The following is a 15,362-nucleotide window of genomic DNA, read 5'->3' on the forward strand; positions in this document are numbered from 1 at the left end:
TGATACGGGCGACACGGGCGGTTGCCCGTGGCGGCATCGTGGTGGGGGGAGGCATCACGGGCATCGCCAAAAAAAAAAATAATAAAAAATAAAAAATAAAAATTGCTCGTACTCAAGTTGCCCCGACGTCATGCCAGCACATATTGGGAATGTCATAGGCACCGATCGGTTTTCTATCGCCCATTTGCTGGGAGTAAGGGCGCCCTCCGTTTGCGAGGTGCGCCTGCTGCTTGCGGCACAGGGAGGAGAGGGCGGGGCGGCGGGGGATTCTCTGGCTGGCTGGAGCAGCGTCTAATAATCAACTCGCAAAATAAAAGAAAATAAAAACAAACAAACACGAAAACACCAGACATCATGATACAGACTTATAATTTGCACCGATGTTTTTTTCGAAATTCATACGCGAAAAGTGAGCGCGAGAGCCCTCGGTGCGCCTGCTCGCTGCTGAAGTCAAAGTAAACTTTATTGTCATCTCCGCTACATACAGTCCAGTATATAGAGAGACGAGACGACGAGGCTCCTGTTACAGCAGTGCAAGTAAACAAACAATAAATATAAGAAGAGTAAGAAAATAAATATACACTTTAGGACTAGGGGTAAAGGGATCAATAACAATGTAAAATTTATAATTTACAGTTTGATGATCTAAAGTCTCACACACAACCCGTCGAAAGGGGTTGGGGGGGCTGCTTCCAAATAGAGCACATTTCATTCATAATGTTGTAAATCCAAGCCCATTATGCATTCATGATTTGAATCCTGGGTTGTGCGAAATCCCAGAAAAAAACCCCTAGACAAAGTGAATCTGTGAACTAAGGTGTAGGTCTGTTAGGTTATGTTGTGGTGATCTTCGGGTTGGGGAATGGGTGTTCATACTGGAGTGCAAAATTAAAACAAGTGGAAGATGGACAAGAAAAGTTCAAAGCCATCAGGTGCTCAGTTTAGAAAAAAGAGAAAAGAAGAGGAGGAGAAACGTGCAAAAGATACAGCAGATGTGTCATTGGATAATGGCAGGTCATCGTGAAACAATCAGAATACTTTATTAATCCCTAAGGAAATTATATGGGTTACAGTTGCTCCAAGAAGAAATAGTAAAAATAGTAACAGACTAAACTCCAAACAATACATTATGTTACAGATTTTAATTAGCCAATCAATTAATTGTCAATTGTTGATTTGTCCTGTTCTCATTGTATGACGAATTATGATGGCTGTTTGGTAGCCGTTTGCATACTATGCATACTCTCTCTCTCTCTTCATGTGTGTGTGTGTGTGTGTTTCTCTGGTGAAATTCAGTATGGTTCCGACAACAGTTTTATGTTAATGTACAATCCTTAATATGTTTTATGTGTGTGTGTGTGTGTGTGTGTGTGTGTGTGTGTGTGTGTTTCTGTATTTTTATGTATATATTTGGCATGCAGCCAGAGATTAAACCACCAAGGTTCCAATCAAAGCTTGTGGTGGAGGTTTGGTCCCCGTCTCAACTGCAGGTGAGGGATGGTGCAGTGAGCTCAAGGTGCAGTGCCAGGGAAGGTGGAGGGACAGATGGCCTATTGAGGTTTTTCCTTTTGTGACCAAGTGGTCGGCGGGGTTAGATAAAAACTAATAAAAACAACAACGTCACCTAGGGGACTTCCACCCTCAGGAAATATTTCAGAAAAATAAATAAATAAATAAAAGCAAATAAAAGAGGCCGCACAGATTCAAGGATGCGCACCGAGGCAGGTTGGCTCCAATATTAATACAGTTTTATTTATAGTTAAAAAAATAAATAATAAAATATTAGAAAACGAAACGTAGCGTCGTAGTTGACAGTGTCCTAAAAGTACAATAAAACAATCATGGAACTTGAACTTACCAGCAGCCGTGGACCCAAAAGAAAAATCACACAAAAAGAAAGGATAAATGTAACCTTAGCCTCCTGTAATTGTGAATGCTAATAAAAATAGTTTTAACAACTTACCCCAGGACCAGAGGTGCTATACTGCACTGGTGAAGATAACTCGAGCACCTCTCTCCGCAACGCTGGAGTGAAACAGAAACGGCCGCGAAACTATATTATTCCAAATTCCGGTAATCGGAGGTTAAGCGAGAGCCTACCTGTAGTCATGCGATCTGCTCACTTGCTGATCGATCTGTAGCCGTGTGCCAGCATTCACTGCTGCTTTTCGCCAAACGCACGGGAGGAACAATCCAGGAGAACACCGGCTTAACTTTATACGGACTGACGCCACCCTGCAATCAATATGCAGGTGGGTTCCCAATGAACCTAGTTGCGTAGCCGAGAGCGAGCGCAGGAGAGAGTGAGGGCGGTAGAGCAAGCGAGGGAGAGAGAGAGAAAAAGAGAATGGCGAGTAGCCCATCCGGCTACACTTTCTTATAGTGAGGTGGAAGAACAGAAGAGAGCAGTGTGTGGAGCCAAATGCAAAGTTGGCTGTCATTGTATGCATAACCAAGGAAGTTGTATATGTGCAAAATCAATAAAAACTCTTAAATCGATCGCAAGAGCGGCGTGTTGGGTCATTTACACAGCTAAAGCCGCAGTTATCAAACTTGTTGATCATTGTGAACACATTTGAACATCAATGCTGATTCTCCATATCACAGTCATAAGTTATATTTATAAGTCTTAAAATATTACTCTATTACATAATCGTTATGACTCAGGAGAAGTTACAGCTTAAGGAATCAAATCAAATAATAAGACTGGAAAAGATTAATACATTATGAATTTGCTAATTGCATTCTTGTTTTTAAGGCTTTTAAATAATGCATGCTGTCATAATCATGGGGTTTTGGCACAGCGTTTTCAGTTTTGGACTTTCAGTTTCTGTTTATTATTCTCTGTTTGACTTGGTTTGTTGTTGTTTTTTCAGTTTTGAATATTTGCTTTGCTTAGGTTGAGTTTTCATTCATATTTGGCAGAGGTGGTAAAAGTACAGACATTCTGTACTTAAGTAGAAATACACATACTAGTGTTGAAAAATACTCAAGTAAACATTAAAGTACTGATTCAACTTTTTTTAAACAAGTAAAGGTGAAAATGCACAGGCTCTGAACTGCTCCCAGAGTTAGAAAGTAAAATTAACTCTTTGTTTCTATCAGCTGATTTGATGCAAAGCTAACTGAACAGTGTGCTACATTAAAGTAATGACAAAATAATATTGGTAGAAAGGAATAAAAACTTTATTTCAGTCTAAATTTTAATTCTAATAAATGTACTGAGCTTGAATCAGAAGAAAAAGAAGGAAAATCAAATTTATCTCTACTTTCTGCTGCTCACATTCTAGAGGGGGACTTTGCCCCTAAACAGGAAGATGAGTATGAAAGGGGTTAAAGTGGATTTAGTTGGTGGAGGAACCCTAAAATCAGCTTTAATGGTTTGGGTTTGTGGTCACAAATTTTGAAACCAATATGATAACCCTATTACGCAAATGATGTGGAGGTCCAGCTTTTCAGATCCAATTAAAATCAAATCACTCAAAAAGATCATCTGTAAAAGAGTAGAATTCTTGGAACAGAGTTCAATACACAGAATCATATGAACAGCAAAACCGTACATTTTACAGCAAAATAATAGCAGAAAGCAAAGCAAAGCAAACCCCAGGGTGAAGAGCCTATAAGCACAAACAACAAAGACACACGAAATGACAGACGGGGAAAAAAAGCAGCAGCAGCAGCAGACCGGGGCATCTCGACCCTCCTCTTTACATTGGGTCAATGACCCCTTCTCCTGCTGTTGGGTATTTTTCATTCCTTGTTTTTTACTTGATCCGCATTAAATTTAAACTAATACGTATTTCTACAAATGTCAACATTACCCCGAATTATCGATATAATATATTTGTCAATGCTTTTCCCGAATCAGTTGTCAGTTTGCACTTTGTTTTTCTTAAATCTCTGACACTTGTGTTAGATAACTTTCTGGTACTACTACATAACTCTCTGAGCGCTGTTCCCAACACCAATCATTTTAATTGGGTCCTTTTGACAGTTTTAAGGCCAAAAGTCTGCAAAACTACAGATATCAAACATACTGCGGAGAGAAAACAATTAATCCTCCTGACAGCTTTGTCAGGTTTGCTGCCAGGGGTGGGCTACTATATCCGTTAAAGAAGGGTTTTTCACAACTTTGGCAACTGGAGACAGGCAAAAAGTGTCCCAGGTGCACTCTAAGCGGGCAAAATTTACTTACTTTATGGGTTAGAGATGGGTGGTTCACCACCTTCTGGCAGCGGAGAGGCTTCCAGGTGCAGCTTAGTGGGGCCAAGTTTATTAAACCGTTTGTTTGGACTAGTTACCACCGGCCAAAATACAATCAAAGGTTACTTATTGATCCTAATCACTACACTTCAGACAGTATTGATCACATATACTCATTCAACAAGTGGCACAAACTTCATTAATATATTTGTGAATAATATTTGGTCTAAAGGTGTGGGTCTTGTGATCTTAAACATGCAGGTTAAATGCTTATCACAGTGATTCTATTAGATAAACACTCAAGTGTAGGTATGTATATAGTGTATACGAGTATATATGGTGACATAGTATATATGTGAGTATATGTTCAGTGTATACAGGTATATATGTCATAAAAAATCCATAACAGTGTAGAGAAAAGAATTGCAACTCTCAATAACTTCTAGTGAGAGCTACAGCAGATTTTCTTAATATAAGCTGTGATCAGCTGACCTGCTGCTTTTTGTGGATGTACGCACCTGAATTCATCCAGATGTCAGCAGATGTTTTATAAGTTGTCCTGGCTGACTTCCGTCCTCTACACTCAGAGTACACTGTTTATACTGTCTTGATATTAGACACTAAAGTTGGTATGAAGGTGGAATTCAGTCAATGGATCTCAGCATCATCACCTACAAACATATTTTTGATATCAACTTTTTTTAATTTCAGTATTTTCACTTTGTAACAAATGACAATAAGAATCACTAAATAAGATGTTTAAATGTAAACAAAGCAATCTAAATTAATTAATATCACTGACATATGTGACATATGTGACATTTATTGACAGCGGATGCAGATTCTGGGATTTGAGACAGAACATATGACTGTATCTTTAGCATTTATAGTAATCCACGAACTGTCCGCAATTTACCTTAACTCAACTAATTTAATTAATTCTTCCATGTTTCCAGAAACTTTGAATTTGGTCACTTATAATACGTTATAAATGATGTTTGTCCATCAAAGCAACTTTTAACATTTCTTAAATGAACTTAATTCATCTTTCTATTAACTATTGGACACAACTGACAGTGAAGCACACATGTGTTGTGTTAAGACTAACATTGGATGTTTCTGAGCTGGAGAAGCACATTTTTAAAAAAGTAGCCTTATTTAGTGTTTTGAAGAAGTGTCTTCTAATCAAACTTAGAAATACAAAGAGTGAAGTTATCTTTGTTAACAATGTTTTTATGTCATTAGTCTTGGATGATTAAGCATGCATCAAGACAGAAACACATTGTCTCACATTCATATGACAATACATTAGAAAATAAAACACAATCTGAAGATTTTATTGCAGTCTTAAAAGTAATGAATATACCACATATCCCAGAAAGAAAAATGTGAGTAGCCTGTTTACTATAATAAACAAGATGCAAACAAATAAGAAAAACAGATAAAAGGTATATTCATAAATTTGGTCAAAATTCTGAATATGTGCCATTTGTGTCAAGGTTGACATGGCCAAGGGTTATGCATGAACCCAAATGCAGCTTATAGAAGTCTTAGGTTTTCACCCTTACACAAGGAATAAGCCAATAACTGTGGAGGCACAAAGATGATGCAGATTTTTTTTTTTTTTTCAAATTCTGGGGCCAGGGGTGGGGGGTTGAATTACAGGGGGAGGTTTTCCAGATGGGGAGTCTCCTAGTTTGTTTCCTGGGGCTCGATAACCACTGGAGGTTGAGCAGGCAGGTGAGAAACAGAAGGAACGGATCAGCTCACAGAAAAAGGCTGGTTATCAAGGTAAGTGATCGTTCTTCAGCCAGGTTTTCTCATGTTGCCTCTGAGCTGAAAAAACTCTGTGCTGTTTAAAAGTCTAATATGAAGACAAATAACTGAAAGTGAATTAAATTGAGAGCTTTTATATTAAATATAATTTACGGATACTGACTGTGTGGTTTTTTCCCATATTTCTAACATGCCAATGTATTTTGTTGTGATTTATTATCAACCAGACTAGGGATGGGTATCGTTTAGGTTTTATCTGATACCGGTGCCAAACCAGTACTTTTGAAACGGTGCCGGTGCTTAAACGGTGCTCAAACCGGTGCTTAAAGAATGGAGAACACAAAATTGGTCCAAAAACCTCTCATGTTCAGCTGGTTTTTTTGTAAAAAGATAACAATGTTAGCCTTTTCTGCAGCTATAGGGCATATATGGTCTCACTCTTGGCTGGAAGCAGTGCTTAAACAATGGAAAAAACACACACTTTGTCCAAAAACCTCTCATGTTTAACTGTTTTCCACTTTTTCTTTGGTCATTTTAGCCTTTTGGGCCAGGGTGAAGGGAGTATCTGCCATCAAACAAGAAGACAGCCGCATGTAACTACGACGGTGTTTGCAAGTTCACCTTACATGCATTAATGTAATAATGTGGTTAGCGTACTCAACGTTAATTACACACGAACAACATGAAGCTACTCACGCAGAGGAGAACGGCTGCTGCTGCCATCATCATCCTCATCATTTCTGCTACACTGACAGGGCTAGGGGCCAGGACTCTACTCTTTTGGGGGGATGTTGCTAACTCCAGGTCCGCTAACAGGGACCACACCCGCAGTAGATGTGCACGGTGTGAGGTCTCGCAGCAAGCTATCAAACACGGCAAATTTCTCGGCTTTAAAAAAAAACGCTATGCGTCGCCAGGTGTTTCATCAGATTTGAGGTGTTACCTCCTTTGACAGCATCACAGTATCAGCTTAAAGCACTTGTTGCAGGCTGCTGAATTTGCACCTTTGGCTGTGAAGTACAGCCAGACTTTTGACCGCTTCGCCTTGGGCATTTTTAATCTGTAGCTCTGCTCTGAAAGAACGTACGTACCTGGCCCCGCCTACTATCCTCGGAAACGTAAAATGATTGGCTAGAATTGGCTCAGGAAAAAAAAAGCACCGAAATAAAGCACCGAAATGTGCGCTGCTTTTCGGTCTGGTTACTACCGTTTATGTGGCACCGGACACCGGTACCCATCCCTAAACCAGACCCGTATTTGCTTTAAATGACAATTTTATTTAAGACGGAGTGATTTGTGTAAGTCTGGGATGGAATGTGTTAACAGCCGCTCATAGATCCTACCTGCCGGATCTTCTTTTCATTGATGTTACTGTACTGGTGTCAGCTTATACTTGTGCAATAAAGCTTGTAAAAGGCAGTAATCAGATGTCCGAGCCTGAGTATGACACAGTTTCATCAGTTAAAACACACCCTTACGGTGGGAGTTTACTAAATTAAAGGTAGTTAGCTTAGTAAAAACCGTACACTGACTCTGAAAACAGTGCTGGAAAAAATGCCACTGCTCTGTTGGAATCTTAGAAACAGTATCAGCTATTTTTTTATTCAGAACAAAATATACACTGAATCACCAAGTAACTTATTTGAATGTAAATCAATTCACATCCTACCCAGTAAGTGGTCAATATGATGGGCATGTGCATCTAAACAGTTGCTTGAATGATACAGGGCGACCACAGACCTAAGACTGAGACAGAGGGCATATTCAGGAAGAGTTCCAATTCTTGACATGACAAGAAATAAAATGGCACTGACTGCAAAAAATCCTGTGTAGACTTGTTTTTCATTGATATTTGGTAGTATCATATTGCACATTTATTTATTATGTTTCCCCCTGTTGGCTTCACTTAATTTGCTCTAAGATTTTTTTTTTCATCCTAACATTATTCACCAAGCTTTGCATTTTCTTCTTTTGTTTGTTTGGGATATAATTTGACGATAGTCAAAAATAAACTGAAACACAAATTTATTTTTACATTGTTTATTTAGACGTTTGGCAAAAAAGCAAGTGCAATGATAAGATGAATAAAAGAACACATGTTAGTAAATATGCACATTCATTTCATCTACATATATACCATAACAAAACAAAAAAACACAATCAGAATAAAATTATTCAAACTACAAATGCAAATCCATCATATAGTCATCAATGTTCAATCAGTTTCATAAAGAAAGGGTAAAATCAAAGATGAGGTCCAGACACAAACTGGCTACACAGTCAGACATTGTAGCATTTTTAAATGCACATGCTTTGAACTTTCCACAAATCCCAGAAAAAGAAATTCTGTGAGTATCTTGTCAATATATCAACAGCATAAATAAGCAAAATAAGAGTGGGTGTTAAATATAAAATATGGGTCTATATCCTCTATGCCCTCTGTACAGATCTATCTTTGAGAAGATATAACTTCGACAAAACTTTTTTCTTGTTATAAATACATGGTGTGATATCTAAAAATCAAAACAGTCCAACTCAACCTCAAAGTCCATCTCATTTATACAAGGACAGGAGCTGAAGAAGCTAACCTCAGAGTCGATTTTATTTTTGCAGAAACAGAAGCAACAGAGGAAGCTCCCTCCTAGGAACAGTAGCCCCGTAGAGCACCAGCCGATGTAAAGCGACAGCCCAAGCTTTCTTCTATGAGCGCTGATCGAGGTTGGGTTGTAGAAAGTATTAAAGAGGTTACTGGTTGTCCCGGCGATAGGTATGAGCATCAAGACACCTGCAATGATGAAGACAACTCCAGAAGCTATGGCTCCTTTGTTCTTTCGCCTTTTGTTTAGCACAGAATTTCTGCAGTTGTCCCCGAAGACACCAAACAGGATCCCAAATAACCCGTAGATAATGGCAATGATGATGAGTGCTCTGGCAGCCTGCAGTGCTGTAGGTGAGACCAACATAGAATCATAGGCTTCACACTGCATCTGCCCTGTAATGTGGTGCACACAGCTCATCCACAAACCTTGCCAAATTATCTAAGCAGTGTAAATGTTTTGACCAGTTAAGGGTGAGACAATCCATTGCGGGAGAGCACAGGTGACGACGCTCCCCAGAAAGCCGATGATAGCCAATACCAAACCTAGAATCCGTCTACACCCAGCTGTCATGATGAGGCTGTGCTGATGGGTTTTTTTGAGAGCTGCAGAAAAGACTTGAGGGGGAAGTGGCTGACTGTGGGTTCCTCACTTAAGCATGAAATTGTTTACTTTACACTCTGAACCACATCTCTGTATAACCAACCTGAACGCCTTCTTGGTAATTAACCTAGTTTCAAGCTAGAGATTCTCTGGGTCAAATTCCCAGGATGAAGTTTTCAAGCTTTTCCGTATAATTGCAAGGCTTTCAAGCTCCCAATCACCACACCACCGTCTTTGTGGTTGTGACATCATCGTGTTGCATCATCAGTGATTCCCTTTTCTCTTTTTGCCTCATCATTTTCCTCACCTAAAAAATTTTTTTCCTCCTTAAAAAAAAGACGTGCCCACTTTTTCCTTTTCCAATGGCCTTAATCCTCTTTCGTACATACCACCACTACTCACTTCACTGAATTTTAGAGGGGAACATCCAGATGCTGTGTCTCTTGTGTCAAATAAATAAGCAAATAAAAGATAAAAGCCAAACTTTCTTCAGAAACAGTCAATAAGATAAGACCGTGTAACTTTAGGTAAATATGTACTTGTGTATCGTTATGACTGTCTGTGTTTTCTTTCCTAAAAAAGACAAAATTAAACCTGCTCCACTCTGTCTTTTTGATGTTTACTCTTGAAACTGCTAAAATCAGTATCTCACACCCAACTCATTCTACATCATTTTAATATAGAAAACAATCTATACAAGAATGTGTGTGTTTACTCCCACACCTGCAACAAAACATCAGAATAGTTTAAAGAAAAAGAAAAGATAAACTTTCTTCGGAAACAGACAAACAACAATAAACAAATTGGATTAATCAGTCTTCACATGTAAATGCTGGGTTTGATTCTAACCTCTTATTTAAGCATGAAACGTTTAGCAGAGGAAATAAGCACTGAAAGTAGGTTAAACTATATAAAGAACGGCTTAGAGATAGCTGCAGTCCAAAAAGTAAGGTGAGCATGCCCACTTTTTTATTTCAAGCTTTTTAATTTTTTATTTCAAGCTATGCCTAGAAGAGTAATGAAAAGTTATAAAACAAAGAAAAACATCTTACTTTGGATTTTATTTGATTTTTGATTTGAGGTTTTCTCACTAAAGCAGCGGTCCCCAACCTTTTTTGCGCCACGGACCGGTTTATGCCCGACAATATTTTCACGGACCGGCAATGAGGTGTCGCGGATGAATACAACAAAATAAAACTAGTCCCGGTACCGAAAAAAAAGAAGATTTATTCATAACACACGTGAAAAGACCCAGGAAAACCGAGTTAACGATAAAAACGATAACAAAATAACGTTGAAAACCGATAAAAACCCTGAAAACCATACATTTCACACCTGAGCCTCAACTCTCGCGGCCCGGTACCAAACGACTCACGGACCGGTACCGGTCCGAGGCCCGGGGGTTGGGGACCGCTGCATTAAAGTATGATTGTGCGTCTTTAATAGACTAATAATCAGACCTGTTTGGCACTAAATTATATTCTAAACTGAAAAAGAAGTGGCCTCATGGTGTTTCCTTTGCCTCGCAGATATTCTGTGTCAACACTGTTATTATTATTATTATTATTATTATTATTGTTGTTGTTGTTGTTTTTACTATTATTATTTTTACTTTTTAATTTTTCATTTCATTTCATTTGTACATAATGTGAATTCCTAAAACATTTTTAATGATTAAATCACTACAAACTAACATATGATTAAAAGTCCAAAGCTAATTTTAGCAGTTTAAGTGTTTAATCAAGCCCTTCCCCGTGTCATTATGAGGACGGTAAAAGTTTTGGATTTTAAATCACCCACAACACCAAGGGTCTCAAATTTAAATGAGCCGTTGGCCACGGCTGGCACCGTCATCTCATTGGAGGGCCACCTTAGTGTTCAATTAGTACAAAAAACAAACAAACAAGAAAACACCCACTAATATTTCTGAAAATGTAGTGTTTTGTGTGTTGTTTTTTTATTTCAATTATTGTATAACAAGACAAAACTGCAAACGTGAATGCAATTCTTTTTTCTCACTCTTAACTAACCGAAGCCTTTAATAAATACCAAATAAACACATAGGTACTCTCTTTCTGGCCAGACACGTGGCAGCACTTCTCCTATAATTTTATTCATATTTAAAAAAATAAAAATGCAGACATAAGTGTACACGTTAGTTTTTGACTGTAGTGAAAATTGTTTTCTTTAAAAATAAGTCTCTCAATACTGAACTAACACTGCAAATCCCTCAACATGTTTGTGCTCTCTGCTCATATTGCATTCATATTATTTATTTATTTTTTGCTTTTAAAGAACTTATTTTAACATTGCAGTCAACAACAAACTCATAACAAAAAAAGTAACTTCAAGGGCCAAATTGCTTTATATTTCGTCACGTCAATATATGGGCTACAAGTAGGGTTGGCATGGGCCACAAGTGGCCCCTGGGCCACGTGTTTGCACTACACTGTATTTCATTATTAGACTATTTGTGAACAAAAAACATAAAATACATCTTTATGCCAGTGGTCAAATCAATGTACTTCTGTTGGTTATTCTATTATTGTAACACAAAGTACCTTGAGGTACCTGCATAAATAAATATGACTGAATTGAATTGAATATTTTTCTCTCCCTTGACCCACTCTTTATGCAAAATATACACAACTCCTTAGTCTCTTATGAATGAAGACATAAACACAAACACAAATTGTAATCAGACTCTTTATTTAGCTGATTGACAAAAAAAGAGCCACTGCTATCAGATGCAACAAAGTAATGCCTGATCTCACATGCTTGTGTGTTAATTTAAAGTACCGTTTAATGGTATATGATCACACATTAAACAAACAAGCACAAAAAAATATGAAGAGAAGTATTTAAAAACAGCAAGTAAGACAACAATCCAAATCACTATTAATTTTGAACCAGTTTAAAAAAATCATAGATTTAAATTGTGGCTGCTCAGTCAGATTTTACAGAAAGTTTAAATTCACACACTTTGGATTTTACTACTCATCCAAATCACACATTTAAGTTTCAAAGAGCTTTTACTCTTTCTAATTAACTGCTTTTGGTTTTTGTTTTTACAAGACCCTAATTTACACAGAGGGAGGTTTGGAGTACTTAACATCATAGCTAGTCTCCTTTTTGAGTGGACGGGAGCTGCAGAGGAGACTTCCACCCGGTAACAGCAGCCCTACAGACACCCACCCGATGTAGAGTGCAGCTCCCATTCTGTCCCGAGTGTCGTTGGATTTGTGAGTGATGGTGATTGTGGTCCAGCAGACTGGTATGAGCACCAAGACACCTGCAATGATGAAGGCAATTCCAGAAACAAAGGCCTCTTTAGTCTTTTGCCTTTCATCCTGAACATTGGTGGTGCAGTTGCCCCCAACCACACCAAGCATGACCCCAAAAACACAGATGATGATGGCCATGATGGTGAGCGCTCTGGCAGCCTTCAGTTCTTGAGGTACATCCAGAGAATTATAAGCTTCACATGCTGTCCCGTAGTAATAGTCCCGACTCTCACAGTACTTCCACAAACCCAGCCCCTTATTCTGAGTAAATTTCCAAGTGGAGCCGATGCAGATGGCCATGCATCCAAGAGAGCCGAAGATGGCAAAGACCAAACCCAGAAGCTGCCTTCCACTAGCCTTCATTATAATGATTTCTTGTGTTCTTCTAAGAAGAAAATGGCGTATTCTTGAGAGCTGCAGTAGCTTATCTGTGAGCAAAGAGCTGAGTAGGAAGTGGTTTGTAGGTGGTTTTTATAATCAGAGATGTTATCTGTAGCTTCCTCAATGAGTATTCACATGTTTAAAGTTGGCTGATTATTTAGTACTACCCTTTAGCTAAAAAACTGTTTCTAAATGAAACACAGAGTTACAGAGATGCATGTACCAAAAGAGGCACAACGATATAATTGCTTATTTTATCATTTGAAATATTTTGAAAAAGCTCTTTTTTTAGTTGAATGATACTAACTATTCTAAATGAACTGCTATATGTCCCCAACAGATAATAGTGGAAAAAATAACACTACCTCAGGGGTACTTTAGTGTCAGTGTCAACTTTTCATTTATTCAGAATTGAGGTGATAAAACACAACTAAAATCAAAGGGTAAGCTGTTTCAGTGATGTTAAAGGAATCTCACTTCCTTTATTATCACTGAAATGTGCCCAGGCAGAACACATGACTTTCAGAGTGACCTCAGCTCATTTTTGATTTATTACCTGTTCAGGCTGTCACTCTTTCTTTTTCAGTGAGATTAGTTTAAGGGAACAGATGCTGTGACATTGTGATTTTCAAAAACTTCTTCAGGACTTCAGTACCTAAAGTTGTTGGAATAATGCTGTACGCCCAAACTATTACATGGAACATTTGAAATTATTTTGATACAGAAGGAGCTAGAAAATGACCCCTGGAACCAGTGGTCTAAACATACTATATGCAGACTGTATGCTATAATGTGTTCTGATTTTAGAAAGAGTATTCAAAATGCTATTTATTAAGAGAGGACAATGAAAGGGAGAGGAAGACTAAAGGCATGTGCCCACTTAGAGAACAAGGGGAACTACGGTGTGTTCCTGCATTGATAGGATTGGCTCTTCTCAGCAGCCGTCTAGTGCACCGGTTGATCTTGACTGGCGCTCCCAAATCCCTGTTCTTAGGATTGATCATAATTGGGTTGGAAAAAGCATGAATGATAAAGCTGGTTGTCCAGGAGAACAGTATAAACACCTAAACAGCTGTATTTAGAAAGACTATTCCGGAAGCAATACCTTCTTAAGTACTGTAGTTTGCCTTTTGTCCAGCACAAAATTGATACAATTTCTCAGACCGCACCAAACAGAATCCTAAAACCTCCAAAGAGCATGAAGATGGCAATGAGTACTCTGGCAGCCTGCAGTACTGCTTTGCACTCCATCTGTCATGTACTCTGGACCACATAACTCATCCACAAACCCTCTTCAATTATCTGAACAATTTGTTTTGACCAATGACGGCCATGACAATCCAATAGGGGAGAGCGCAGGGGATGATGCTCCTTAGAAAGCCGATGGCCAAAACCAAACCCAGATCGGAGTGTTGACTGTGTTGAGTGGTGTATTATTGAGAGCTGCAGTAATTTATCTGTGAGACAGCTGAGCGAGAAATTCTTTCATTGTAAGTTATTTTTCACTGAAAAGTGTGAAATTTATTCACAGCAGATGCTAAAGTAGAGTTTGAAGGAAGAACAGGTGATTTTCAGAGTGACTTCACTGCCAATCTATACATGTCTCTCTGCACTGGCATGTAGGGTGTGTGTGTGTAAAACGATCTGGATGCAAATCATGTGTGGCGAGGTAAGGACCCAGGAGCAGACGACACAGGAAGACAGGAACTTAATGAAAAGCGAAAACATGTGCCAGGAGTAGAAGTAACTTAGCAGGAAAAACCACGACTAAACTAAGTAATAGAAAACTAAAACATAACAATACAACAGAAAGAAATCCTAAACTCAAAATGCTGGGTCGAATGACCCAGAACCATGACAGTGTGAATATCAGGCTCATCTTCTTTAAAGAGAAAACACTAATGGATTCTAACACAAACACATTCCTCATGTTTGACAGGTAAACACAGACTTTAAGTATTTATACAAAGTAACCAATCTAATGTGGTAATATATGCTAATATAGGTATGATTTCCACTGATGTGCGATCTACAGTAATTTCTTTATTTTTGTAGCTTGTCCAATCCTGCTTTATAGCTGGAAATGCGACAGTTCCCTGTGGGTAAACTAATAATAACAGTGTTGATATAATTGAATATATTATATGTTATGAATATGCTATAATTGAGTACATCTTTCGCCATCTTACAATGCTGTGATTGCAGCCATTCCCCAACTCTCTGTGAATGGTACTCATGGCCATTGATCAGTGTTCTTTGATCAGTGGGTTTTGGTCAGTGATTGTTGATCAATGGTCATGGGAATTTGCATAATTATGATTAAGGAACTGACCTCACAGCCCATTGTTCCTTCAGTGGGCTGGTTTCAGTCATTATGCAAATGTACTGTTTATAAGGTTTGGGGAAACCTGCAGTCAGCTGAGACTGAAGAAGTCACTTGGATGAGTGACGAAACGTTTCTCCCACAAAACGCTACGTCCAGATGAACAGATTCAACTTTTGGAGATTTACTTTCCTG

The 15,362-nt window shown here is 38.5% G+C and overlaps 1 protein-coding gene and 1 pseudogene across 1 annotated transcript; both read right to left on the bottom strand.

Moving 5' to 3' along the window:
• Positions 1-8,386: 8,386 nt before the first annotated feature.
• LOC100706551 (claudin-4-like) lies at positions 8,387-9,396 on the bottom strand (annotated as a pseudogene).
• A 2,035-nt stretch (positions 9,397-11,431) lies between these two features.
• On the bottom strand, positions 11,432-12,876 carry LOC100706283 (claudin-4-like). Its single transcript, XM_003446913.5, has one exon. It carries the CDS (start codon positions 12,824-12,826, stop codon positions 12,263-12,265), a length of 564 nt encoding a protein of 187 aa, XP_003446961.1. The 5' UTR covers positions 12,827-12,876; the 3' UTR covers positions 11,432-12,262.
• Positions 12,877-15,362: the final 2,486 nt, after the last annotated feature.

This window comes from Oreochromis niloticus, linkage group LG10 (assembly GCF_001858045.2).
Source record: "Oreochromis niloticus isolate F11D_XX linkage group LG10, O_niloticus_UMD_NMBU, whole genome shotgun sequence".
NCBI lineage: Eukaryota > Metazoa > Chordata > Actinopteri > Cichliformes > Cichlidae > Oreochromis > Oreochromis niloticus.

Coding starts and splice junctions, on each gene's coding strand:
- LOC100706283 (XM_003446913.5), bottom strand. CDS start 12,826: ATGAAGGCTAGTGGAAGGCAGCTTCTGGGTTTGGTCTTTGCCATCTTC.